The 27,999-nt window shown below is 39.2% G+C and overlaps 2 protein-coding genes across 2 annotated transcripts in view; both read right to left on the bottom strand.

Moving 5' to 3' along the window:
- usp43a (ubiquitin specific peptidase 43a) overlaps positions 1-11,961 on the bottom strand; it is a 127,254-nt gene extending 115,293 nt beyond the window's left edge. Inside the window, exons 1-2 of the mRNA XM_026170554.2 lie at positions 10,939-11,961; positions 793-945 (exon numbers count right to left, since the gene is read on the bottom strand). Of these exons, the coding sequence (XP_026026339.1) occupies positions 793-945; positions 10,939-11,553 (768 nt within the window). The 5' untranslated portion in view covers positions 11,554-11,961. The remainder of the gene's footprint in view (positions 1-792; positions 946-10,938) is intronic.
- A 2,958-nt stretch (positions 11,962-14,919) lies between these two features.
- Positions 14,920-27,888, bottom strand: cfap52 (cilia and flagella associated protein 52). The gene is made up of 14 exons (XM_026170535.2): positions 27,641-27,888; positions 27,056-27,255; positions 26,799-26,935; positions 25,835-25,963; positions 25,490-25,589; positions 25,189-25,305; positions 24,823-24,923; positions 24,510-24,680; positions 23,922-24,070; positions 23,582-23,727; positions 21,113-21,264; positions 20,107-20,209; positions 15,668-15,782; positions 14,920-15,429 (listed from the first exon to the last, which is right to left on the bottom strand). The coding sequence occupies exons 1-14, from the start codon at positions 27,699-27,701 to the stop codon at positions 15,248-15,250; spliced, it is 1,863 nt and encodes a 620-aa protein (XP_026026320.2). The 5' UTR covers positions 27,702-27,888; the 3' UTR covers positions 14,920-15,247.
- Positions 27,889-27,999: the final 111 nt, after the last annotated feature.

The following is a 27,999-nucleotide window of genomic DNA, read 5'->3' as shown; positions in this document are numbered from 1 at the left end:
ATTCAGCTTTGGACTAAAGCTGATCACAGCTCATAACAGTCATATCAAATTTTTAAAATAAAATTGGAAATGATCAGAGAAATGGGGTGTCTGAGAAATCTTAACAACTTGAGTGAGCAATGAAAATAGATCCAGCGCTGTCCCACTACTCCAAACTTGCAAGAGTCAGCAAAGCATACCTGTGACTGGGGCTATGGTAACCAGCTTAAGCAGAAAGTTGGTGATCGTTGGCTTTAATAAAGCTCCAGCCCAAAGGAAGGTATCTGATCTTGGAGCCAGTTTAATCCTATATTTTTGTGGTTATTGGCTTTAAATGTTCTTTTAATTGAAGAACTTTACAAGTGCTCAGTGGATACAAAAATCTGCTGTTTGTTACTTGAAGCATTGGGAAAAAAATCTGAATAAAACTCAAATACTAAATAAACTCAGAAACAAATACAGGTTTGCATATTAATAATTTATAATACCACGTAACATTGCAGATATGTATTTATTCAATTTATCAAGGCTGTAATGATAAAAACTAAGGAGTTGAATGTGATGAATATAACTGAATATAACTAGTATTGAATTTATACATTTTTTACACAAAGAGATCCAAGGTACTAACAAAATGAAAACAGTGGCCAAGACCCAAGAGGAGATTATGTTATTATTTTACTAAAACTTCTGTTTCTGAAGTATTTAAATTTTTTACTCTATTTTTTAACAGTGAAGTAACTGGCCTGAATAACAAACAATGATTTCAAACCAGACAAGGCGGATCAGTAAAAACCGGTGACGCAGACTTACCTTGGCATTGGCTTTGGTCTTGGTGCTGCTGTTGTTGTTGTCAGGGCTGGAATTGGCATCTTCATGAACTCTATCTAAAAGCCAGAGGAGGAACTCGAGGGCATCATGCTGAGAGTTTCCACGAAACTGAGATGCATATTTGGCCACAATGCTCTGTGGGATGGAGAAACATCACAATTAATCTGTCTTTCCAGGTGATTTCTAACAAACTTTGACTTTTGCATTTATAAATTAGTTTTGGTTTGGAACACTCAGGAGGGAGACAGCAAAACAGCAATGCTTTTCCGTCTGTCATGATCAGATAAGTCATACTAAAACATCCGTAAGACATTAAAAAAAGATGTTTTCCTCTGTAGTACAACCCAACCTTTGTCTAGAATATAAAAGCCATTGTTTTTAGAACTTTATAAACTAAGTAAGCATTGTCAAACTTAATGAGATTTCCTGGAACTAAACAGTACAATACAGGGATGACAGCCTTTTATTCCTTTTATTATCCATGTATTATTGCCAAAAAAAATATCTTCAAAAGCCAGACAAGTCCTTGAACAGCATTGTTTGGGCATATAAAGCCAAAGAACCCTTATCAGAAAGCCAGGATGAAAATAGGGTGGAAAAAGGCTTGGTATGTCTCATGCTCCCGAACATAATAAACAAAAAACATGGTATAAAAGGCAGAAGAGGGAGTATAATGGCATGGGCATACATGGCTTTTAGTGGTACTGGGTCACAGACAGCAGAATCGGGTCTAATGAATTCAGAAGTGCAGAGGGCTCATCATTCATCTCTCATCTCACACTCTGAAAGCAGCTCAGGAGTTTCTGAAGATAAATACGTGGAATATTCTGCACTGTTTGATCCACATTTCACTCACAGACACAGACATAAGTAAAGGCATCATAAACTACTACGAAGGCCAAAACTATTTTTTAATGCCAGCATCTTACAGACAGAGAAACATAAATTCTTGTAAGCAAAGAACAAACAAAGTTCCACTCATTCAAATGTACTCCTAATATTCCTTCATGTTTGTGGAAAATAAAACTTCTTTAACTTTATCGTCACATCTTTGCTCTGCATATTTGATGCAGTTTTTATCAGGTGACGTAATCATGCATGGTGGTTTGATGAGCGTCATTGTCAAAGCCTGTAATACTTTCTGGTTTCACTTGAGTGATCTTAGGCAACACTGTGACTTCTGCCAATGCCACTTCTTCAGACTTCTAACTTGGAATTCATGGCATGTCAGTGCCACAAATGGATTGCCTTGGCTAGTGTGTCAAGACACCAACACCAAAGGACACATTGTGTGTCTAGAGAGATGAAGGTGGCATCTGTTCTCAGTGTCATATAACACCCCAGAATGCAAACTCTAAGCAATTAGATTAGACTCTTGTATTAGACTCAACTCCCAACTGTCTCCCAATTCCAGCAGTATCTTCCCATGCCAACAGCAATACCCATCTGATATCCTCGTGTTGGTGCTGTTCCCACATCATCATAATAAATGTTGTTCCAGGTTCAACATTGCAAGTGACCAATCGCTTGTTGTGACGTAATACTTTTGCAAGCCAAGCCATTCATTCATTTATGAAATTCCAATGTTGCAAGGACAATATGTACAATGCTTATTGTTTATTAAAGAGCAGTATCCTGAAATGCAAAGAATTCAAATTGCTGAATCGGCGGACAGAGGCGGTTTCCCGCAAGTTAAGTAGATTTTATTTACAGCATTTCTTTCTGAAGTCGCAAAAGTATCACGTCACAACAATGTGACCAACACGAGGATATCAGATCGTGCCACTCCCAACGGGCTCATCTTCTCTAGCAGCTGGTCCATTTGATGCCAGACAGGTATTTCTCCGTTCCCCTTGACTCTAAGCAGATGGGTTTCTTTCAGACCTTAATTGATGAGTAAATAGATGTAACTTGAGCGGGGAAGAAGAGTGAATCCAAGCTGAAAGTCTTTAGCTTTTTGTAGTAGCATTTAAGTAAGATGAGGCGTTTTAATGGTTAGCTGTTTGCTAAAAGCTGGAGTGCTGGTTAGCTGTAGCGCCACCTTTTTTCATGCTATTCATGAACTTCACACATTTATATGCACTGCATTTCAAAAGGAGACTCACACAAACTGTATCCACAACATCGCAGGTGTTTCTTGGGAAAAAACAAAACAAAAGTCCAGTCTTTGTAATTCAGTTATGAGGAAGGAGTAGTAAATTTATGAGTGGGACAGAAAATGACAGACAAAACTGATTACCACTACACCAGGTGGCTACTTTGCTTTCTCTCAGTCACTCTTTCTCTCTGTGTGACTGACAGCATCCAGGCTCTGCTCTGCACCTCATTAAAAATCACCACATCATACCTGCAGTATCCCAGTATCTAAATATAAACACAGGAGGGAGCCCCCTGCCTCCCCCCCCATTCTATCTGACAGAGACAGCCCGCTAATGAGCTTCATCACTATGAGAAAGCACTGACAGGGGATGGAGGGATGTGGGACAGATGGAGAAAAGGATCGGTGGAGTAAGGGAAGGATGCTGGCGAAGTTTCAACAGACCAGTTAGTGTTCTTCTTCTGTCTCTTTATCAAAAGGACAGCACAGTTGTGGAAGGCCCAGAAAGGAAAAGTGAAAAACACAGGCAGCACAGTTTGTCAAAGCTATCAGCGAAATGAGAGAGGAGAAAATGCAAAGGACGAGAGAGGGAAGGAGAGTTTCCAAGGTTACAATAACGAGACTCAGTCTGGGCACTGAAAGCTGGTGGAAATCAAGGGGTTAGGACTTCAGTGCAATGGAAGTGCACTGGCCTCGCCTGCACTGTTGTCTCACGCTCATTTTTCTCTTTGTGTGCACGCGTGAGTCACAAAAGAGGCGAAGTTGTATTCGAAAGCAGCAGTTCTTGTATTTGATTTCTTGTAAAGAGGGAAATGAAAGAAAGGGCATTGTTTAAACTGAGGCAAGGTGGAGGTGAAAAGAAAAGAATAGCAGGTAGGTTGAAAAGTCAAGTTCCTCTGTAAACACCAGCAGTGCTCAGATCTGACCCGTCCACAGCTAAAGAAGTATCGTAAGTGTTTGTAGAGTAAACACATCAGAAGTAGTGCAGGAGAGGAGAGCGGTGGGTGGAAGGGCCTGCTTTAGGGACCTTACTGAAAGAACTATTGATCAGTCTAGAAGAATCTTCTCCATCCACATACGACTGAGCGCCACTCAGTGCAGAGGGCACAGGGAGCAGTTCTCTTTATAGCTTGAAGCATGATTAGTTTCTCTCAATGAGTTTAATCCTCTTTTGTTATTGAAGAGCATGAATTAAATGTGCTGTTGAATCATCAACAGATTTGGATCATCAACAGATTTGAACAGAGAGATATAAACTTTTTTACAGTATGGGAAGTTGAAAGTTTTCAAAAATACATTTGCAAAAGCTGAATTTCCCCTGGATGCTCCAATTATTATTCTGCAGTCCACCAAAAGCCAATACTCTGCTTGAAAGAAAGTCTTGGCTGTGTATATAGCAGAGGAATAAAGCTATAGAGTCTAGGACTGTCGGGGTTTTTCACCCCCCAAAAAACAAAAAAAGAAAACACCAAAGAATTTAAAAGCACTGGAAAAAGATAGCAGAATGACAAAAGACAGCCATAAACCTGTGCAGTCTGCACAGCAGGGGTCATGACCTCCTGCGGTCAGCCGAGACAGGGCTGCACTCCACACTCAGATGTCTGTTTCGGTTTTGTATCTTGCAACCTTTCCTTCACCTCACACCATTACCCCCATCGCACATCCATCCTCCTGCTGTGTAAACGACAGATTAGAGTGCTGGCGGGGAAGGAATTTACTATAAACATACATCAAACAAATGACCCTCCCCTCTCTCTAAAAGAAAAAAAAACCATTTACACCACCTCACCCCATCATGATCCAGCTTGACAAACAGGCTTGATTGGATTCCTTAGTGACGGTCAGAGAGTGATACTGACAAACCATTGCAAGGTGGAACCGTGAGAGGAACTGCACATGCTTTTGTTTTCCTGCATACACCTATCTTCCCCAACAACAGGTGTAGCTGGAACGGGGGGGAATCTCTCACTACTGACTGGTCCATTTGCTGTTTCATTTTTCAGCTGGTTCGTGTTGTCAGATCACCTTTGCTGTTGGAACAGACCAGAAGCAGGGCAGTTATCACTTATACTGCTCGCTCTCCTTCCCATCATTCTGTTTCATCTATCACACAAACACGCACGCACACATGCACAAGTTCTCTGTCCTCTTTTCTTTGCCCGTTCTTTCTATTATCTTTTTTCTCTTTTCTCTCTATCATATAAGAAACATTCCCTCCACTAATCAGCAACAGCTGGGCTCCAGTCAGCCCAGCTAACCCGTAAACACGAGCAGAAAAATGAGTCTCTCTCTTAGCATCTTAGCACCTGTCCCTCCCTGTCTCTTCATTCCAGTTTCAATTTCTCTGTTAGAATATGTTTGTAATCATCCAATAAAGGTTAATGCGAGTCAAAAACGAACAAAGCCTGCATTTCTACAGCTACCCCAGCATGAGATATCAGTGAAGAACAAGAAAGGGGAAGATATGTGATGAAAAAAATCATTTCTGAGTGATTTAGTGTCTGTGCAGTTTTTCAAAGTGAAAAACTGCATTTAGACTTCTTAAGTTAACAAATCAGATCAACCCAAATGATTTAAGTTACACACATTGAGGAATAAGTGAAACTTAACTTGCGAACTTTTACTGAAATAACAGTGATCAGGCTGTAAATTGAAGCTGATAGAAAAATAAACCACCGTCACTAAAGCAGGAAACTGCAATTCAAATACCCTTTTGAAAGTGTGCTTTACACGTATCTGTGCTTTCCATGACTCAAGTAAAGCAGGCTCCCTTCTATGATTTGGCTATTGCACTGTCACACCCCAGTACAGTAAGTATTGATGCTTTTCCACGGCTTATGTCATTCGGTTTCAATATATAAATCATGACAGGGATAATAAACCTGGTGGGAAAAGGTGTCATACTGACACAGACTCCTCCTTACATTTCTTTATTGTCTGTTGCCACAGCGGTGCAGGTACAATATAATACAATACGACTCACTGAGTCGTGGGAATGCATGCTGCTTTCTAACAGCATATGGTGGCTTTGTTGTCGTACTTTTAAAAAGTCTAACTCCACTGTTGTGAAACCAAGTGTTTGAAGCTTCTTTTTTTAAATTTCCCTTCAACAGCTAAGACAGGTACTAAAGAGCGTATCTGTAGCCAGGTGTAAAATATAAAGATTATTACAGCACAATAAAGTATTTTATAATCATCCTGTTTATCCCACTTGAATCTAAAAGTAAAGCCCATCTGTTTTGCTGGGGAAAAAAAACAATGCTGCTCATCAAACTGGGATGATGCGCCATCGTGGCATTTCTGTGCTGCTCAGCGCAGGGAGTCCAGGTGGTGTACGTCCCCCCCGCTGTGTGCACAATGTATAGCTCTTCAGCACTGAAAGCGAGAATCAGACTGGTCCCCGAAGCAGAAATAAGACAAGGCAAACAAACCATCAGTCTTGCTGGTGTGCTTTACTGTCACAGACCTGTTCTCCCCAAAACAAACAAAACCACTTAAAACACCAGGCTCAATCTTTCAGACTAAGCTCCCCCGGCCCCACAGAGCTGGATCCTGTCAAGTGTTTAAAAAAAAAAAAAAGATAATGATCCTTTCAGCAACTGTTAAAAGTAGTTATAGCACTGTTAATTGTTCAGGTTGGGAGTATAAAGCTGAAAAAAGAGAGAGCTTGCTCTGTCATCAAGTTAAACTGATGTAGACAACTTTTGGCCCAACCAATAAAATGAGATCTGATGATCAAATGTGCTGTGAAGCAGTAATGGCAACGCTGGCAATGCTAACCATTAGCTAAAGCTCTTCCATTAGGCTGATTAGTGTAATTTATAAGCAAGCGTGCGTTTGGGGGCACATTGGATAATTTACATGTGGTTATTATGAGAATATTATGAGCAGGTGGGCTACATTAAATAAGCTCTGAAGGAATTCTGTGAACATATAACGAGCATATCGAACAACAGTGGTGTTGAAGTTTAATGGCCAAGGCTCACCAATGGGGAAGCAGAAATTTCAAAGCACGTCTGTATTCAGATTTTTGAAAAGTAGCCCCGATTTCACTTGATATGCTATCACTTCTTTGGATTGCATGCTTGGATGAGGCCCATTTGCTACATATAGAATGTAAATTGACCTAGAATGTCAACTGAAACCTTTGTATGAGGTGTTGCCAGTCTGGTAGCTATACCTGCCCTCCATCAGCTTATCAGACACTTCCACACATTCTGAGAGACTTGATCTGAATCTGCCTCTGATTCAGATCAAGCACTTTATGTGCTGAGATTTTGTGATAATTCTCAGCGTGTGGTGGATGATAGCAGCCACTTTAAGTTTAAGTCATTATCGAAAAACGTCTTGTGTCACAGCTTTGCATAATTCTTCAAGGTGATAGACCTGACATGTAATCACTGACTTAACTATTTTTCTAAAAGCCTGACGTTATTCTGGTGTATTCTGAGCTGAGTCTCTGTGACTTCTAATTTCTGCTCATTCATTAAAGCCGATCTCAAACAAAGTAGAGTAATAAAAAGCATTGCGATAGCCTTTATCTCGGATATAAATTTCCTTTTTTAACCCACTTCATTACAAGCCAGTGACTCTATTTAAATGCGAGCAAATTTGTCAATAACCGGCACATGTCAAGGCTGTCTGTTCCTTTCTCTAATTACAGACGAAGGGGTCTTGTGAGGATCACAAGGATGTTACTTTAGTTTGGCTGCAGTGTCTCTACCTCCCTCATTCGCTCACCCTCTGAGTGCACACCGCTGGAGGCATCGCAGCAGGGGGGATCCTCTTTTCCAGGCCAAATGCACTCGCTACAGTAAACATCCTCTCTCCTGCTTCACTCCGGGATAGGCGGACCCGTACAAATCATTGTGTCAAGGCAATGGCCCAAGGAAAGGAAATGTGTGTGAAAGATTTGTTTTCCTTTTTTTTTTTATTACAGGCAACCATGAGAGTAATTACAGAAAAACACTTTCAAAGCACATTCTGACATTAACAGTTAATATTCATATGAGGATTTAATCATCATGCTGTGCACACTGTAGCATCCTTCTATTTTCTTCCCGCTTACCCAACCTGGGGTCTATTCCACTCGTCTTACATCCTAGACAGGTAACCAGTCCAACACAACCCACAACACAACCGTATATGGAAAAGAAATAGAAAAAACTTATAAAAGACTTGCATCAGATGTGGCCTACTTCATATAGTGAATCATATAAGGCTTATATGATTTACTCATGAATTTTTCAAGGGATCTTATATCTGTTTTCACTCTTGTATGCTTTTCATACAAGTTTCACACAAGACAGATACAAACTTCATAAGATTTTTATATATCTTTTCCATGTGGGAAGGCTAACACACAGAGCACACAACCATGTGTTTTCTCATCTACACCTACAATCTACAACAATTAACCTAACAAGTCTTTAGACTGTGTGGAAGCCGTAGTATCAGAGGGAGCACGTAAACTCCATAAAGAGTCAGTTCAATAGAGATCAATATATTAAGTGTTTACTGTACGAATTTCTTTATGCAAGGCCTGTTATCTAGATCCAAATGATCTTTATGATGTTGCGCATACTATCTTCACATATCAGACTTTTGACTGTTTTAAAAGACTCAGGCTACATTAGTTTCCCAAAGCAGGAGTTGATCTCCCGTTCGTGCAGACGCTCTTCAGTAATAATATCATAACCAGCTACCCTTTATATTTCTTGGACTGAAACACCATCAAGTTTTTCTTCTACTTAAATCACGACCTTTTCTCAAAGCTTCAGCATGCTCACACCCAAGTTAGCTAGTAGAACATTGCTTATAAAGCAGATTTAATTCAAGGTGGAAGTGCAATGAGCAGCATTAGATGTGAGCAACCACAGAGACTGCAGGCAGAAATTAGCATAAAGCTAAAATATGAAACACAATCGTTAAGCAATGTGATTAAAACACCACAAAAATAATGCACATGATTAAAACAATGATAAAATATATAGATATAAAAGATATAAAACAATTCATTAAAACAAGAGCAGCATTAAACCAATTAGAAATGAATAATACATGTGACTTAAATTACTGCTAATAATAATAATAATAATAATAATAATAATAATAATAATAATAAAGGATTAAATAAAATAATTAGGAATAGTAATAGCAATGTGTGCCTGTGTGATCACATATGTGTGTGCGTCTGTATGTGTCTGTGTATTACATACCTAATCACTCATAGTTTCCCTGTGCTACTGATATTTCAGAGCAGTTTTTTGTTTTTGTTTTTTTTTCTAAGTAATCCTGCTGATTGGCTACCATCCAACCACTCCTGAGAGAAGTCTAAGCCTCTACAGCTCCCAGTTACAACTGCAATGAGTAACAGGAGCAAGAAGCCTCTTGTGTGTAAGTGTTTGATCACTTGTTGTTTTGAAAAACCTTAAATTGAAGAGGTAAAGCTTCCGTTATGAAGCAGCCCCTCTGCACTGAACACTTTGTGTTTGTGAGTCAAGACCGCGTGTCTTCTCTCACAACTCTGGGAATGCAGACAAACCACCTGAAGTGTAGGAACAGGTAAGCCAAATCAAATCAAATCAAATCAAATCACTTTTTATTGTCACATCACATGTGCAGGCACACTGGCACAGCACATGCGAGTGAAATTCTTGTGTGCGAGCCCCACAAGCAACAGAGATGTGCAAACACAACAACACAAACGAGCAAAATACAAGAATGGCCAACCTGAAACTAATAAATATATGTACAATATATAATAGTGTATGCATTTCTGGATGTGTATACTAAATATTTTCCTACGTGTGTGTGTGTGTGTGTGTGTGTGTGTGTGTGTGTGTGTGTGTGTGTGTGTGTGTGTGTGTGTGTGTGTATACACATTTTTACAAATTAAATAGTAAAAAAATAAAATAAAATAATAATAATAATAATAATAAAATATATAAAATATACAGAGCCAAGCAGAGATAACACAGCCTACGTGTAATCAGTAACCACATGGTTACCGAACTGCAACTACTTCAACAAACAATATCATAAAATGTCGAAACCATGAGGTCTTGAGGTTGTTTTATTATTACTGCCTGGGACAGAAAGGTTTACCACTGACCTCTGACCATATTCAAGCTCACACCTTTAAATTTTTATCCAAATATTTACCCTCCTTTCTTAATTGTGCTCATGATTTTTTTTCATGTCTTTAGCTTATATTAATAAATGGACTGGACTGTAGTCAACATAATTTACAAAGAGTTTGTTGTGTAAGTATCTTCATGACTCTGTGTTCTTTCTTATAATCAATCGAGACATTTTTTGGCAACTTCTAAAAAGCTTTAAGAAGTATTTTTAAACTTTTTGACAGGTGATCGCTTTTTGGGAGGCAACTTGGTATGACATGCAGCTTGTGGCACTAAATGTGAAGAAAGTAAGAGATGAATGTGAATAAAAAGTTTAGCCTATAAATATGATCTCTTTCTTCATGGCCGAGGTGACCTACCAGGGGAGCCTGTGGCACAAACTTCACGAGAGTGAGTAATCATGGCCCCTGCTGATCCTCTTCTAGCTTTCAGTGTGTTATATCTCTGTACCTTGTCTCCCTCAGCTGAGTGCAGCACGATCAATCGGCACTGATTCGGCCCACAAACACTGTCAGTGCAATAGGAGAAAACTATGTGGCTTCTAGTTAAGTGTATTAATATGATTTAAAACGCCCTAAGGTCCTGTAATTGTGGTTTCATTGTGCTTGAGTTTGAGCACTCTCGCTGCCAGTGAGCAGTTAATCAAATAGCAGCAACAACACTGGCACAGTTAGCAGCAGACTTTTGGGTTTCGGGGCCACTTGCAATTAGTTTAACCAATCAAGATGAATAACATGCCCACCGGGTGGAGAGTATTTGTTTCTAGTTGACACCGGAGTACCTGTTTGAGAACAACTCTCTTTATAGAAAACAGAAAAATCACACCAGGTCTCCTCAATGGGGGAAGCCTAAGCTTGTTCAGTTCAGGTGAATCGTCTCCATCCTTACCTTGAACTCCACAGACAGCTGCGGCGTGTACTCCAGTGTCCAAAGCGCTCGAACCAGCGACGCCAGCTGCTCTGTCACCTCTCCCCTGGCGGTCTGCGACTCCGCTCCTCTCACCTCCCCGTTAACCCTCTGGAGGCAAATATCCGACTTATACTGCTCCAACCCGAGGTATTCGGCGAGCAGGTCCGTGTTGCTGAGGCACTGAACCACAGCGTTCATGAAACAGGTGTTGCCGTGGTTCTTCAGTCCCAGCACTCCCGGGGTCTTGTCGCCGTAGCACCACGACAGCCTGTCTTTCACCGAGCCGTGAATGGACGAAACCGTGGAGCTCTTCTTTACGGTTCCTTCCCTGGAGATTTGCGAACAGTTATCTTTAAAACCACCCGACGCGCTTTGCCCGAAACCGCCGTCGTCGTCTTCTGCGTCCTGCTGTTCCGCGTCGCCAAAGTGCGCTAAAGTGCCCAAAGTTTTAAGGATCCTTCCCATGAAATTCCCAAAAGATCGAAGCGATTTCCGTCTAGTAAACCTACCAGATTTGTATTTCTTCTCCTTTGGCTTCGTCGTTTTGGGTTTCATGGGTTGTCTTCTTACCTTGCTTTCCTTACGGGTATCCATGGCTCTATCACTTAAACGGACCGAGAGAAAATGAAACAGACTATCAACGCGCACCTGTCTGCCAGGCTGTCTACCCCTCCTCCTCCCCCGTCTCACTTCTCTCCACAAACCTCACTGCCGCGAAGCCAATAAGGCACATTATTGCTGATATTATCCCATCGACATCTCGGTGCGCGCGTTTTGTCGGGTGACGATCTATCTCTGCAGGAGCTACAGAGACGAGCGGCTCTCCTTCTTCCACATCGCAGGTTCATTTATACTTCCTCGTCGATGGCTCTCAGCGCTGGATCGTGCGCCTGGCGGTCTTTGACTCTCTCTCTCACCACCCCTGTTCTTCCCTCTTCTCCTGTCTGTAGGGCCTCATTGAATTGCCAAGGATCCTGTTTAACTGCCCGCCTCACAGGCAAGAATTTAATTAACCTGAATTAGACTGTAGGCTATCAACACAAATATGTATGTGGTTAAGTCATTCGCAACGGGTGGATGACAGGCAATTCAACTAGGCATATCTACTTTATTTCACTCTGAACAAGGAAGTTGTCGTCTTTAATAGGTGACAGGTACAGCAGTGTGAATCTGCCCCCTGTAGGACCAGTTCTAACATCACCTGCCAAAACATCTGCTGAGGGTGTCAGAGAAAGCAGCACCATCCACAATACCAAACTAAATTATAGACTACTTATAAACTGCTCAGAGAACAACTAAAAAATACGTTTCCAGTATAATGGTAAATGGACTAGTTCTTATTGAGCATTTTCCAGTCTGCTTGAGCATTCAAAGTGCTTTAAACAACCCATTCATCCAAGCACTTCTCACACACATACATTCAGAAATTGCTATTTCTGCTGAAGAGCCTGTCCACATAGGTAGACCTGGTACACCTGTGCTATTTGCTCTGACAGACACCTGTTTGTGAAAGCCAATAGCATGTCTAATCAACCAATTATGATACCAACCCAGTGGATTTAGGAATGCAGACATGGTCAAAATGACCAGTGATGGTTCGAACTGAGCATCAGAATGGGAAAGAAGGGTGATTTAAATGTAGCATGGTTATTGTTGCCAGACAGGCTGGTAAAACTATTTCAGGAACGTGTGATCTATTGGGACCTTCCTGCACAGCGATCCAGAGAATATTAGAATAGAATGGGCTGGTGTAGCAGAAGACCACACCCTGTGCCACTCCTATTAGCCAAGAAACAGGCAGAAAACCAATGCTACAGTTCACACAGGTTCACCAAATTTGGACAATAGAAGGCAGCTGGGTGATATGTCATGTTCATCCCATCCACCCATTTTCTCCTGCTTATCACATGGACTATTTCATAAAAACTAAGTTTACCTGAATCTGGTTTCTTGAACATGACAATGATTTTACAGGGTTTCAATCTAATAGAGCAGCTTTGGGAGTGGAACAGAAGACTCACAACTGATTTGCAGCTAACAAATCTACAGCAATTGTGTGATCCTATCATGTCAATATGGACCAAAACCTCTGAGGAATGTTTCCAACAAGTTAAGCATGAGTTAAGTTATGGCGGTTCTGAAGGCAAAGGGGATCCAAAAGGGGCGATACTACTATTGTATTAGTAGTGGCCAGTGAGGGTATAAAAACCAAGGTTATCAAAGTATAGATACTGACATCTACCCTACATATTGCCATGCATACATGGTCAACATTTTCTTCATCCTGCTAATCAAATACCTAAGACATCGTCACTTGCAGACAGGTGTAGCCAAGTCAGGCAACTTTCTGCATGCACATTAATGCTGCTGCTCATACATCATGAAAGCTCGACAAAGTTAGTAAAATGTATGTTAAAATTGTTTTTGCCAGATACATTACATGCAGTTCTGCTTTTCAATGGGAATCCAGCATCTTGTTTGCAATATTCAGATTCTCATCTGAAGCTTAATTTCACAGCTCACCAGTACTAAAGATTGAATTTGGTGGACCAGATGTTCTGATTTATTAAAAGAAAAAGTCAGGTCTCCAACCAATATTCCCGTAATTTTCCCGATGCTCTTGAGCATTGTTAGAAAAATGAACACATGTTACATGTTACAAATTCCGAGGCAAACTGTGTCATTCTGTGTCTGTGTTATGAAGATGACCCGTGTTTTACAGCAATCCTCTGTTCATTATCATTGTGCTAAACGACAGTGCAAGGAATTATGCCCAAGCTTAATGAGCAGGGATTTTATTTTATTTTTTTATTATTTTTGCTGACCTGCCACAGACTGGTAACCTGTCCTGGTTTACACCACCTCTTGTCTCATGACAGTTGGGATAAGCCCCAATCCTCCTGAATTCGATAAGAGGTAGAAATTGGACAGATGGATGGATGGTTTATATAACAATGTTTTTGTTTTTTTTGCAGGAAGTAGTAGTGAATTAGAATTGTACATTGCACCACTCTTTTACCATAACCTCTCAGAGAATAAATCTTATTACATTAGGGGACAGCAGTCCCTAATCTTTTCACTTTTATATACAGAATGTATTCAGACTACTTCAACCTTGCATTTTATATTGTAAATGTAATTTTTAAATTAATCTACAAGAAATAAAAAATAGCACCAGAAATTTTGCTATATAAGCAACAATAACTATTTTCACTATGAAAGTACTGTTTTCCCCATTTCATGGCACACCGTTACACCTTCAAGTCAATCAACTTTTTTCTGGCAAGCTCCATCAGATTGGGTGGTGAACACCTTTGATGTGTCATCTTTACATCTTAGATTTAAACAGTGGTTTATGGTTTAGCTGCAGTTGATCCACTTTAGCATTTTCTTTTCTCAATGCTTCAGTTCACTATGGTGCTGAAAAGTTCTGTCACCCATTCTCAGGTCAAAGCTGGTTTTCTTTAAGACCAGACCAGTCTCCCTGAGGGACACCCCAGTACCATGATGCTGCCATCCCCATGCTTCACTCTAGTGATGGTAATAACCAGCCGACTGGCTTCTGGATAATACCTCTACCATGAAGGCCGGTCACCTACCAGAAGGTCATTCTTGGTCACATTCTTGACCAAGGCACTTTTTGTTCAATAACTCAGTTTGGTAAACTCTAGCACTCAGATGTTTTGTGTATTTTACTTTTTGTATTTCACAGACATTGAAGCCATATTTAGAAACTGATTCATCCTCTTGCCCTATTCGCAATGACATTGTGAACTTTCTATGTGTGTTTACACCAGGACATGTAGCTTTAAATGATTAACAACTGATGTGTGGCTATTACATTCTACACATCTCGAGGCTCAAAAATCAAACAGGATGACTGTCACTGCAAAGGCTCTGAATACTTTTCAAAATGAAGATTTTGATTTTTAATAGAATTTCAAAAGAGCAAAAAAAGAGAGGATTTATTAATGCTTTAATTCACGTTTTCTTTTTTTTTCTTTTTTTTTAAAAATTGATTGACAAATATTACCCATTTAAAAATCAACAAAACCATGCAAAAAAAAAAAAAACAAAAACCCCACTACATTTACTATGCATCAGTGAGCAAAAACATCTTATACAGCAATTGTTGCTTCATGAGGTTACATGTATTTATTTTGGTAAGAATGTAATTCCATATTGCTAAAACAATATAATAGTAACATTTTGTACATTTTTGGAAAACTCAAAAAAAAATGTCTGGATGGCTAAAAGTTTGTGTTTCTTCCCGTGTCCAAATCTCCAGTTAAGAGGAAGGAACATGAGGGAACTTCCAGCAAAGAATGGCTCCATCTGCACTTGTACTGACTAAGTTGCGGCTGTTGGAGCAGATTTTCATGCTGGTAATACTGCCACCATGACCTACCCCTACGTGGGTTACTCCACCTAACATGTAGTCCCACACTTTCACCAGCTTATCATCTCCACCTGGTATGAAAAGGTGAACAACATGAGAAACCAGAAGCTCTAGGGAAATATCACTAATTATTGTGCAATACTGTTCCTTATATAAAACACATGAAAACTATATTTGCATAAAATATTCAATTAGGTTTTGATCTAAACGGGAGCATAACGGGCAAGGCAGCAGGGACAAATATAAAATTGCTATCTATATATGAGTAGCATGGAAGAAGAAGAAGTGCAAATGAGTAATGTGCCATACCTGTCACAAAGTATTTGCCATCCTGTGAGATATGCATGCCATTGATGGCACCAGACTGCGAAGCCTCAAGTTGTCTGAGGGCAGATTTACCCTCAAACACGTCCCAGTAGGCAACCTGAGGGACAAAATGTACACAATGCACAGAAAGTCTAAGTGGAGATGAAGGTTACACATTTATACTCTGAAGTTTTTTTGTTTGTTACTAAGGATTGATAGGCTTGCTATGCAGACTGCTACTAATGAGATCAAGTGAAAACATCTCTGTGCTTTTGTGCTATTTTTATTCAACATTATATACAGTATACACTTTACCACTTCCTATTTTGGTAGTAGTACGCAATAGGTGACCTCAGACTCTCACCTTCACTGCTTTCTCGTTTTAACTCTATATGAAAATGAGCTGGTTTGATTCTATCATATATCTAAATGAGTTTTGAACATCTCTAGGGCTTAACAGCCGTCAGAGTATCAAGTCTCACAAAAGGCGATTGTTAGTTGAAGTTATTTATAGCCCAGGTGGCAGAAGCATCACAAAACCACAGAGCGAGAACAATCCTTTCTTGTTATTTATATGACCGACCTGATTACTTCTTGGGTGGAGTAAATGAAAGCCCAGATGGACTTGATCATTAAAATTAGGCTTCAGTCATGAATGAGTTCCTAGTAGAAGATTTAACAGTTCACCCTATGTGATTTTAAAAGTCAAGAAGCTGTTTAGAAAGCAGTAAAGCACTCAAAACACTGATGCTAAACACACTGCATTTCAAAGTCAATAAGGAGTTGAGAGAAGGAGATGGAGTTACCACAATTAGCTATTTGTAAAGGTCATGTTAAACAAGGCTGTTCACACAGAGCCCAATGCTTATGAGAACAGAATTTCATTTTTTGCCCATTATGCCTAATAGGAAGGCAAATAATACAGGATATGTAATCTTTCACACATATTGAATATTGTGCTTACATGGAATGAAAACTAATATGGAGAAATAAATAGAAACCAAATCTTCCTAATGTAACCAAATCAGAATGTAAGGCTTAAATCTGAACAAAACAATACTCACTTCTCAGCTAAGGCCTGCATTAATCGATAACATATTTAGTGAGATGTCTTTTCAAACAAATCAGCGCCTTAAATTAATCATTGCGCTATGATTAATAAAAAGAAATTAATGGTGAAATTAAATAGTTTACTATTCGCATAGCCACGATAAAAGTTACTGTAACAATGTTCCCCTCTCTTCTTCTCTCTTAGATCATTGTCCATCCCTTCCTCACCGCCACAGTCACGACCCCTTCCACCTTTCTCATCTCATTTCAGCAGCTTATTAGAGGCTTCCACCTGTGTGAGTTGTCTTGGCCCATCTGCGATCCCTCAGCCTCGGTCTGGGAAACTGGCTCACAGCCATGACATGGGCAACCAGGAAATTAATTACGTGCAGTAAGTGAGAGCAGGTCTGAAAAACATACTCTTAGGACTGCTCCACTTATAAGGACAAATCTCAGGCTATAAGCAGTGTATAGTTGCCTGGGCTACACAGAAGGTTAGAAGCTTTAGCTTATAGAAAATATGCACAGTTACCTAAGGTTATTATGAGCTAGTAATTAATTACTATCAAGGCTAATTAATGCCTCCTTTTTAGCAGAAATAATGTAGTCCAACTGGTTTCAGCTATAATCCCGTATCCTTACCTTGAAAAGACGAAGTAAGCATCATATACTTACTACACCAAAAAACAAACACATCATTATCATTGCCAGCAACATCCTGATCACAAAGCATCTCATTAATACAACTGCTCCCTGACCCTACACAGTCATCCCCCCACCCCTCCTGGCCACTCTCTTTTTCTTCACATTTTTTCTCACATGCTGGTTTGCATCCTGTGAATTTACTCATAGAGTCATGCTGGGAGGTGAAGAAGGCTTGGAGTACAGAGAGAGAGGAGAGAGAGAGAGCATTGCTGTTTGTTGAACCAGACAGAGTGCCTGTGTCCTGGGATGAGCAGATGGTGGATCTGGCTGGCACTTGGGTGGCATAGGCACATCCGCAGGAAGGCACGAACACCACAGCGCTCCCCTCCATCTCTCCTCTTTCTCGCTCTCTTTGAATGCCTCCTTCCCACTTTCTCTCCGCTCGCTCAGCACACCCACCGCGCTGTGTTAATCAGCACAACTTGTCCTCACCTCTCAGCATGCGGGGACGGCAGCAATATGGGTCCAGTGTGTAGCCGGGTTCAAGGGGTGTGGATAAATTGCACAATCAAGGAAAAAAGTGTTTCATTCTGCAGCAGTAAAGGTCCAAGCTTATGTAAATAAGAAGTGCTTGGTTAATCAAGATTATAAAAAGAAAAAATTGTGGAGTCAAAGGGTGTGTTTTTGCACCAGTGATTAGCAGCCGGCACAATGGCTTAATTACTGTATACTGAGCTAAGAAACAAATTAGAAGCGTTCAAGCTAATCTGCAGAAATGCACACGAGTATGATTGTACAAGCTTTCATTGTGCTACTCTTTGCTGATCTTAGTAAAGCTGCAGATTTTTCTGTCATTCTCATTAAGTGGAGATTTCAATAACCATAACAACATAATGAGGACTCTACACTGTGACTGTTTAGTGACAGTCTATTTGCATCCTGTTTTTTTTTTTTATCATTATAATGATTACCTTTTTCTCCTTTAAGCTAGACAGCTGAGTATTAAGTCTGAGGGAAAATATATGGAGTACATGAACTACAGTAAACAACAAAAAGTAGTTATTATAGACTCACTGTGAATTGCAACAGTTTACAGCTATGTTATCAACAGATTATGAAAAAACAATTGTGTTACAGTGTGATATTCACAGTGTGATCTCTGGGCACTGGATATTTGGAATTGGCTCGGAATTATTTTATTCATTTTCAGAAAAGAAGCCAAACTGTAGAGCAATACTTATTTGTACCAGTGCATGGTGTAGTGAGTCAGAGCAGCCATAAGTTTTCTCTGAGCCCAACTGGGGAAGACACAATGCCAACAGACAGACAATGACTTTTATCATCACCAGCACCAATTGGAACCCACACTCTGAAATGCTAAAACAGGAGCAAACAAGACTAAACTCCAGAGGAGCTTCCACCAGCTCTTGAAGCAAAGAAAATGAACTGGCACCATCTCTTCTAAACTGTAAAGATCAAAGCTGTCCATGCTAACACATCACATGTTCTACCTGTCAAACATCACTCACATTTTCTCCCAGAAAACTTCGTCGTCAACACGATCATGCCAAAGCTTGAAACCTGGAGCCCCCATAGCCAGATACCAAGACTAAGTGAAGTGAGATCTACTGATGATGCTAATGTAGCACCATGGACGATACCTACCGTGACAGTTACAGAGACTAACCGGCTGATCTACACCAAGAACGGTGTGGATCATACATACATCATACATGGTACGCCATATCCAAGTGGCCGGCATAATATACAGAAACATCTGTGGTGAGTATGGACCGGAAGTCTCAAGGGCATAGTGGGAGACACCCCGTACGATGGTCGAGAATGACCGAGCTAAGATCCCATGGGACTTCCAGATACAGTAGGACAAAATGTTGGTGGTTAACCAACCCCATATAGTAGTGGTGGACAAGCAGAGGAAGTCAGTCGTAGTGATAGACGTAGCAATACCGAATGACAGCAACATCAGCAAGAAGGATCACAAGAAACTGGAGAAGTACAAAGGGCGCAGAGAAGAGCTGAAGAAGATGTGGAGGGTGAAGGTAACAGTGGCCCCGTGGTAATCGAAGCGCTAGATGCAGCCAAAGCAAGTGTCTCCAGCAGCTCCCAGGAACAACATCCGAGATCTCTGTCCAGAAGAGCGCAGTCCTAGGAACAGCTAAGAGACTGCACAGTACCCACAAGCTCGAGGGGAATTTTTTAAATCAAAGGTTTACTTATTTAAATAAATAATCATTAAATGACATATGCTTGGTATAAACTGAATGTATAACAATGAAGTAAATTTCATTTCATGAGACTTCTTTAAATTGTCATTTTCAATTGAAAAGATTCCATTAAATGTATTTTTGTATTGTACTTCTCTATACTGTAAATTCTACATGCAATCAAATTAATTATGGTCAGCATTTTTGGCATGAACATTTTTGTATCCATCTTTTTGTGTGAAAACAAACTCATAAACCACACTTTCTTGGTTCTTACTACAGGGGCAGCTACACTAAAACATTTTTGTCAGAATTAAGCAAATTCTGACTAAAGAAGTTTTAGCAAAATGATCATTAACAAATTCTGACTATACATACCTCTGAGGCCACCATAAAAAACTGGCTTAAAGATAAATCAAGTGAAAAATTTGTGTTTAAATTACTGCCTGCTAGAATGCCAATAAAAATACAGAAATGCACTTAGCAACAAGAAAAAAAAAGATTCTTAATCCCAAAACACACCTTTCTGTCAGTGCCACTGGTGATGATCTGAAATTCCTCTGGATGGTAGCACACAGTCCGGAACAGTGTGTTGGCAATCATCATTTGACGAACTACGAATCGCCTATAAAAGATTATACAAGAGACAAAAGACAAGAAATGACGGGAAGGAAGATGAGTTTGACAGGTGTTGCAATAGACTGGGCAAAAAATAACTCATATGAGGTGCATGTGTCTTCACACCATGACCAGACTGTCGTGTCTGTTCAAATTTTAAACAAAAAAAGCATAAATCTCAAAACAATCTGTATATACAAATGTTCTGAAGTGCACATATTTTCTCTTGTGCAGACAGGGTGTCAGTCTAAATTAATTGAGACTTTTCTACTAATCCATTTAAATAACCTGTTAGTAGTCATACTACAAAGAGAATCCATGATAATTGTATGGGTACTGCCTAGAAGCCTTTAATCCACAGACTCGTTCATGAAGAGGACAGACAATGAAAAAAATGACCATAGTCAGTTTTCAACAGCTTATTGTACTCCCAGAAGAAGCTCACAGATTAAAGGATTTTAAGCTCGCTTATAAAGAACTGGATTTCTTTTTTATCTCATTGTATGAGCCACACATCCACTTCACCATTTCTCTCTTATGACAAGTCAGACATGAAGACAGTGCTCTTCTTTCCTCTCACTTTGTCTCTGTTGGCTATACGTATTATTACCAGATATGTACATTACTTTTCACAGAACAATGTGATTAGCTCATTCAGTAATGTGCCTAACTACTTTATTTTCACTTCACTTGCTCTCATCATTTTTCTTTGATGAAACTGAAAAATAATTATTACAATTTTGACTTAGTGAAGTGGCTCTGCAGTAATTTTTTGGCATTTTGTTGTACTACTAAACACAACATTTCATAGATAAATAATATTTCATACACTAATATTACAATATTAAACACTTTAAAGATGTTACATGGACACAATGTGTGGGTTATGGTTTGCAGATAGGCTACTCACACTATGTCCCAGATGATGCAGGTACCGTCAGAGCTTGCAGAGACACACTCTGTGTCGTCACTCTTGATTTTGAGACAAGTGACAGCAGCTTTGTGCTTTTTCATGGCCTCCAGCAACCGATAGCTACGTGGCTTCAGCTCCCAAACACACACCTATGATAGTTAAACCCAAAATCATTCATTAGGGAAACTATATTTAACTTTATTTATAAACATACAAATATGCTATGGATGCAACAATTTTCAATTTTCATTAAAGACATCTTCAACAGTATGTCTTCTGTTCTTTTGAAATCATGTCAGTCTTCAATGATATTGCATGCTGTAGAGATAAACCCCAAATTTAAATGCTGAATGTGTATTTGAAGGGTGCACAGCACAGTCTAGTATGGTGTGTCTGTATAACGAATATAAAGCATGCATAAAATCCTCCAATATTTGCACTAAGCACTGGAATAACTCACAGCTGCTTGTCTTGGAGAAAAATTAGTCATATAATTAGAAAAATTCTAATTATATGACTAGACATGAGATGCAAACATTCTTATCTTTAAATCAGTTTTGTCATGTTCAGTAGGCATTCCCAAATCAATAACAAAAAAATGTTTTGGGAAAGTCTGAAAATAGTTATGGCAGGATATGGACTACAACTAAAGCTCAATTATCAGTCAGGATAGCCATTTCATGTCCATTTCATAATTCTTGTTGATGATATACTGTGAGAAATTGTGCCAAAGTCTCAAGCTGCCCAAGATTTTTTTTTTTAATTTTGCTAGGAAAACGGAAAATCTGTGATGTGATTTATTGAAACATGCAAACATAAATGGACAAAACAGAGTTTGTACAATTCTGACAAGCTTGAAAGTCTGTATTTGGGACCTTATTCTTCAACACCGCCTGAACTCTTGTAGGCAAGCTTTCTTGTAAGTTCTTTGTAATCTTCAGGAATAGTTCTCCAGGCTTCTTGAATGACATTCCAAGCTCTTCTTTGGATGTCGGCTGCCTTTTGCTCCATTCTCTCCATTCCGTTCATGTGAACTCACATTGTTGTTGAGGTCCTGGCTCTGAGGATGCCTATCCATGACTGACAATGTTTCATAGTGTGTTTGACTATCCAGGTAGTATCACTGTAGTATCTTTGGAATCATTGCCATGTTGATAAATGAAGCCCTTGCTGACACTTTTCAGTCAGTAATGCATGGTCTATCAAAATCTGATCATACTTTTTTGCATTTATAATTACCTCAGTTTTACAAGTACATATTACTGTTGATATTAATGAGGATTTGAAACAAAAAAATTATGTAATTTTGATTTTAAACTCGATAAGACCTGTGTAATTTGGCATACCTCATTGTTTGTTTGTTTTTTAGCTTTTGCCATCCTTGAGAATGGATTCTTGACCATTACCCTTCCATTGTGGGCGATCGTGGCTCAAGAGTTGGGCGTTCGCCTTGTAATCGGAAGGTTGCCGGTTCGAGCCCCTTGGACAGTCTCGATCGTTGTGTACTTGGGCAAGACACTTCACCCGTTGCCTACTGGTGGTGCCAGTGTCCGGCAGCCTCGCCTCTGTCAGTTCGCCCCAGGGTGGCTGTGGCTATCACCAGTGTGTGAATGGGTGGATGACTGGATGTGTAAAGCACTTTGGGGTCCTTAGGGACTAGTAAAGCGCTATACAAATACAGGCCATTTACCTTTTTTTTTTTACCATTGAGACTAGTTCTGATGAGGCTTATGGAAAAAGCAGATGAATCAGCTAAGGGGTGTAAATGTAAACTGTATCTCTCGGATCCTGTCTCAGTTCTTTGATAGATTTTTCCTATTTCTTAAGGACATGACTACATCTACTATAGATAGTTTTCATGCCTACAACTTCTGTCTACTTGTTCAGTTTCCTCAAATTTTTAAGGACACAATGAACAGATATGTTTATAGCTTATAGCTCTTTTAGAATCACCTTGTTGGTGCAAAAATACAGTTTTATGCCTGACAAACTGTGTTATCTTTGGAATTTGTGTTGATTCAACCAAAGAAAAAGGATCATTTTGAGTGTTTTTGTGACAAGTTGCTAGTAATAAAGTGCTAAAGGTAGAATATAAAACTGGATTTTTGCTAAGTTCTGTGTTGTATGTAAACACAACACTGGTTTATTCTGTGATTTAAGTGCCGTTTTATGCTTTATGAGTCAATGTAAAAACTAAAAACATTCTTCTGAAAATAGACTGAACAGTTCTCAACAGACTAGACTGAAAATTAAGAAAAAAGAAGAAATTTTTTTTAAAGATCTTCAGAAAGTCTCTGGAAATATTGCTGAACTATTTTAAAACTTATAAGAACATCTGGCTCCTTAGAAGCATAAAGCCAAGAAATGAGAAGCGGCTCAAGACTTTAATATTAAAATATAAATTAAATAATAATATATATCTAATAGTGAACAAATTATAGGTTCATTGATATTATTTCCACTGACCTGTCCTTCTCCCCCTCCACTGACAATCCTTTTGCAATCCCTTGTGCCAGCAATGGCCGTTGCACCCATTGTGTGTGCATTGTGAATGGTGAGCATGAGTTTTCCACTTTCTGGTCCAAACAGACGAATCTTACCATCATTCCATGCTAGAAGACAATGACAGCTAGAGATTAATCTGATTCTGCACAAGAAACAGAACTTTTCAGTAAGTGAAAAGAAACTTTACTTTTATATTTCAGATTTCTGCGCTACTGTAATTGAGATGGCTCGTTATCACCTATTCAAAACATATTTCAAAACAGAAAATTAATTGTTACAGAAATCGCTCTCTGAGTCCTACCACTGATGATGCTTTGTCCATTAAACATGAAGTCCACTGAATTGCAGGTCACATTGGGTATAGTGATGCGCAACAGCTCTTTAGGCTTGCCTGTGTACCACACTCTGATATCTTCATCTGAGCAGGTTGCAAATAGTTCAGATGTTCCACTAGTGGAAAAATGTGAGGAAAAATAGAGAATTATAGTTGTGTGGTATGGGTTGTTAATATAATTATGTAAATAATTAATTAAAAGGAATATTTTACTCAGGTCTTAGACACATACATAAAACCAATAACATTTCCTCAGAATATGTAGACATGTGGCATGTATATGTCACCCTCTAGTGAGTAAACCAGGTAAATAAAGTAATGAATCAGAAACAATTTCAGCACAGTTTAAGCATTGTGGTTTTGCTTTGCTGTATTTGAGACATAACATAATGTTTATTTTCTTGCATTTCTGGGTACAAGAGAAAATGTGTGTTTCTGAGGGGCATGGTGAAGGAGAAAAAGGAACAGACTGACTGTTTTCTGATCAATTCTCTTTATCAGGGCATTTATGTTTTATTGCAGAACACTATTTAAATTCTCTTTTCTGACACTTACAACAAGATGGCTACGTCCTTGACTGCATCATTATGGCTGGTGGATATGAGTTCCACTTTGAAATTCTCATAACTGAAGCGATACATCTGAGCAGCCTCTGTGCCAACAAAAAACTCATTTCCATCTCCTAATGTAGCAATGGAGGTTACTGCCTTTTCCAGATCGACTTTCCTGATGTGAGGTAAAGGAAAAAAGTACAAAAATGCAAAAACAAACTAAAGCACTTGAATGCTGAAAATATAGAAAATTCAAAGGTAACAATTATGCACACTAGGGATATTTTATAGTGAAATAATTCAGTCATAGAACTCACTTAAGAGTTTTGAAGTTAGTCCCAGAAGACAAAGTGACAGTGCCAGATCCACAGCCTACAAGTAGGTCCCCAGACTTCAGTATCTTTATGACATTGACACCCTGCAAAGAAAAGGATGAAACTATGATTTTCATTACATTTTTCTAAAACAATTATGCATATTTGAATATATCACTTTTTAAAATTCCTAGATCGTTGACAGCTTCTCAAAACTTAAGAAATTTTTAACTATGTGACATGAACCATGGCTTTTCCTTCCACAGGGATTCCTATTAAGCACAGGGCATGAGTACGGAGTGGCTGAATGACTGAATTCAAAGCACCCAATAAGGAATGCAATGAATGACCTCTACAGTGATGACTTACCATGCTGTATTTTGATTTAGCTGGACCGCAGTGATTCAGAAGCTTTGTCTTCAGGTTAACTTTCATTATGTCTCCACTCATGGTGCCGCAGAAAATGAACTGATCATCCTCTGAAATCTGTACAGCAATATTGATAGTGCAACCACATTATTTCACTATATCTGGTGTGCTATAAGTTTGGAAGATTTAAAAAGTTGAGTTTCACTATTAGTATTCTTATGCACCTTCTGCAGCCATACTATTAGTGTTTTATTGATTTGTTAAGTTTCTGCCTGCAGATGGTTTGCATATGGCTTCATACCTCTAAGCATTTCACAGTCCTCTTGAGCTTGCCTGTCTGACACTCTGTGGGCCTGATCTTTCTGTTGGGGAGGTCCAGTTCCCAAACTCGCAATGTTCCACTGCCCAAAGAAGACCAGTGATATTAAATCACTTTTATGCAATAACAAGGAGCGTGAAAACCCACATTGTGAAGCTAGGTATGCAGAAAAAAAGCAATAGGTAGATGCCTTGTCATTTTATAAGCAGGTTCAATAAAATCTAATTCACAGATAACCTAACAATTACAAATTAAAAATCTAATGTGACATTCAGCTTGGCTTAAAAAAACACAGAAAAGAAAAAATAGTAGACACCATTCACTCACCTCCCTGCTGACACAAAGATGTTGTCATTTGTGTTTGAGTATTGCAAAATCAGGGAGTGACCAGCACTCTGCGCTGAAGCTGGGCTCCCACATATAGCTTGCTTAGTCTCAATATTCCACACAACTATACTGTAAACAAACACAAAAGATCATTAGTACAGTACATTTGATAGGCCATCTAGAAATTGATGTACCCCTTTTTGTGCAGATAAAGATAATTAAAGGCCATACCATGTGTATTCATGGACATTGCATGTCAACACACATTTCAGTAAATGTACTAGTGTAGACATTTGGCTAACTCTCACCTCAAGACACATGAAATCTATTAAACCAGGAACAACAAACCAGTATATATAATAAAACAGACTTCACAGCTTGACCTCATACTGGACTGTCTTTAAATCATGATTCTTATATCATATTTAATAAAAAATAATATGTGCCACTGTGTCTGCTAAGTCTTAACGGATCTACAATGTATGAGCTTCAGTCACTGAAAGCTAACTATCCAAATGGAGTCTACTTCACAAGTTCAATACGTCCCCTCTGGCAACAAATGCAGGGTGTTTGTCATTTGTTGCTTCCTGCTTCATAAAACACAAATAAGGGGAAGAGCTGAACCATGTGCAATCTTATAAGAAGCATCTTTAAATCTAAAGACTGGCCCAGCTTAGGTTATTCTGGTTTATTAGGGAGTCATAATAGCAAAGGACTTTTGCTTTCCTTTCCAGTACCTTACTAGCCTGGATGTATTCTGACTGTACAACTTCCTGTGTTCTACAAGAACCTTGTGCCTGGCTTGTTAAACAGTAAAACAAATGTGGCATGATCATTGCTCAATGAAATATAGTGTGCTATGTTGGCAATTAGACAATTACTGTGCAAGGCAATGTGTATTTCCATTTTGCAATCTTATTATCTGAACTTGCACCCAGCTGCATCATTCAGCCATAATGTTTACCTGCCATCATCTTGACCCCCAAGGGACACCAGGTACTTGTCATTAGGAGAAAAGGCCAGTGCCTCTACCTTTGCCTTGTGGAGCACCAGCTCTGTATAGATTGTTCGGGTCGCATAGTCCCAGATTATTATTGTAGCCTAGGACAACATATTAAGTAGAATATTGTAATTTATTCATCAAAATTATTTAACCCAATATCTGATGGCAGATTTGCCAGGTAGTTACAAAAACATTCAAACATTCCTGACTAAGATTACCTTAAAGCCCATAAAGTTGACCTGTCCAGAGGCAATATACAGTCCACTTTTTGACACTGAAATACAGGTTACATTGTTTGTATGGCCATGTAAGAACTCCTGTTTGCCATCTTTAATTCTCTTGAGAATGATTGTGCATCCAAGAGGGTAGATCATGTGCTCGTTGTCTGGATGGACTCTTAGGCCAGAAGAAACATGTCCTGGTGAAATAAAGCAAAGTACATTGAACAGACAATCTGTTTGTGATTATGAAGGTGGATGGTTGTTTTAATAATAATGGATAATAATAACGGGAATGTGCACTCTATCTTCATAGCTACACATGTAAGTTCAAAATGTAATCTTAACAACAAAGGTACAGTCTAAATCACACAAGGGGACGAGAACTCAGCCCGCTAGACAGCTCTGGAACAAGGAGAACATCAATTTTGGACTTAAAGTTTTACAGCTTTTCCTACTGTTAAAGACCGCGCAATGTTTTTAATATTAAAAAACTACCACTGTGTACAGTACTTAGCGTGTTACTCCAGACTTTTCAGCTGTCGTATCATTAAGCTAATTTAAGTTTGCAGGGGGGAAACTTACCGTTAAAGCCAATAACAGCCTCCAGTTCGAGCCGAGGTATACTTTCTGTTTCAACATCCATTATCAAACTAACTGTATTTTATTCACCCGAAAAATAAACTGTATTTTAACCTGTAAATTCAAATTTTGTTTAAATAGCGCTAATTATTTTTTCTCAGGCAGGTGAAGTAGTTCACACCAAACAAACGGTCGCCCAGCAACATCAATAAAGCGCCACCGGCTGAATGACGTTTCTCTGCTGCATTCACGTGGTATCGGAAATTTTACAATTGAAACAGCCGTACACAAAAACAATTAAACATAATTGGCAAATTACACTGGAAAATCGGTATTGCATTTGTAGGGTTCACTGTATTTGC

Source organism: Astatotilapia calliptera, chromosome 6 (genome assembly GCF_964374335.1).
Source record: "Astatotilapia calliptera chromosome 6, fAstCal68.1, whole genome shotgun sequence".
Taxonomy (NCBI): Eukaryota; Metazoa; Chordata; class Actinopteri; order Cichliformes; family Cichlidae; genus Astatotilapia; species Astatotilapia calliptera.
Note: the sequence above shows the minus strand (reverse complement) of the source record. Positions and strands in the feature narration are given on the sequence as shown.

Coding starts and splice junctions, on each gene's coding strand:
- cfap52 (XM_026170535.2), bottom strand. CDS start 27,701: ATGGATGTTGAAACAGAAAGTATACCTCGGCTCGAACTGGAGGCTGTT. Junction 25,964..26,798: donor GGGGGTCAAGATGATGGCAG/GTAAACATTATG, acceptor GTTTGTTTACAG/TATAGTTGTGTGGAATATTG. Junction 25,306..25,489: donor GGACTGTGAAATGCTTAGAG/GTATGAAGCCAT, acceptor ATTGCTGTACAG/ATTTCAGAGGATGATCAGTT.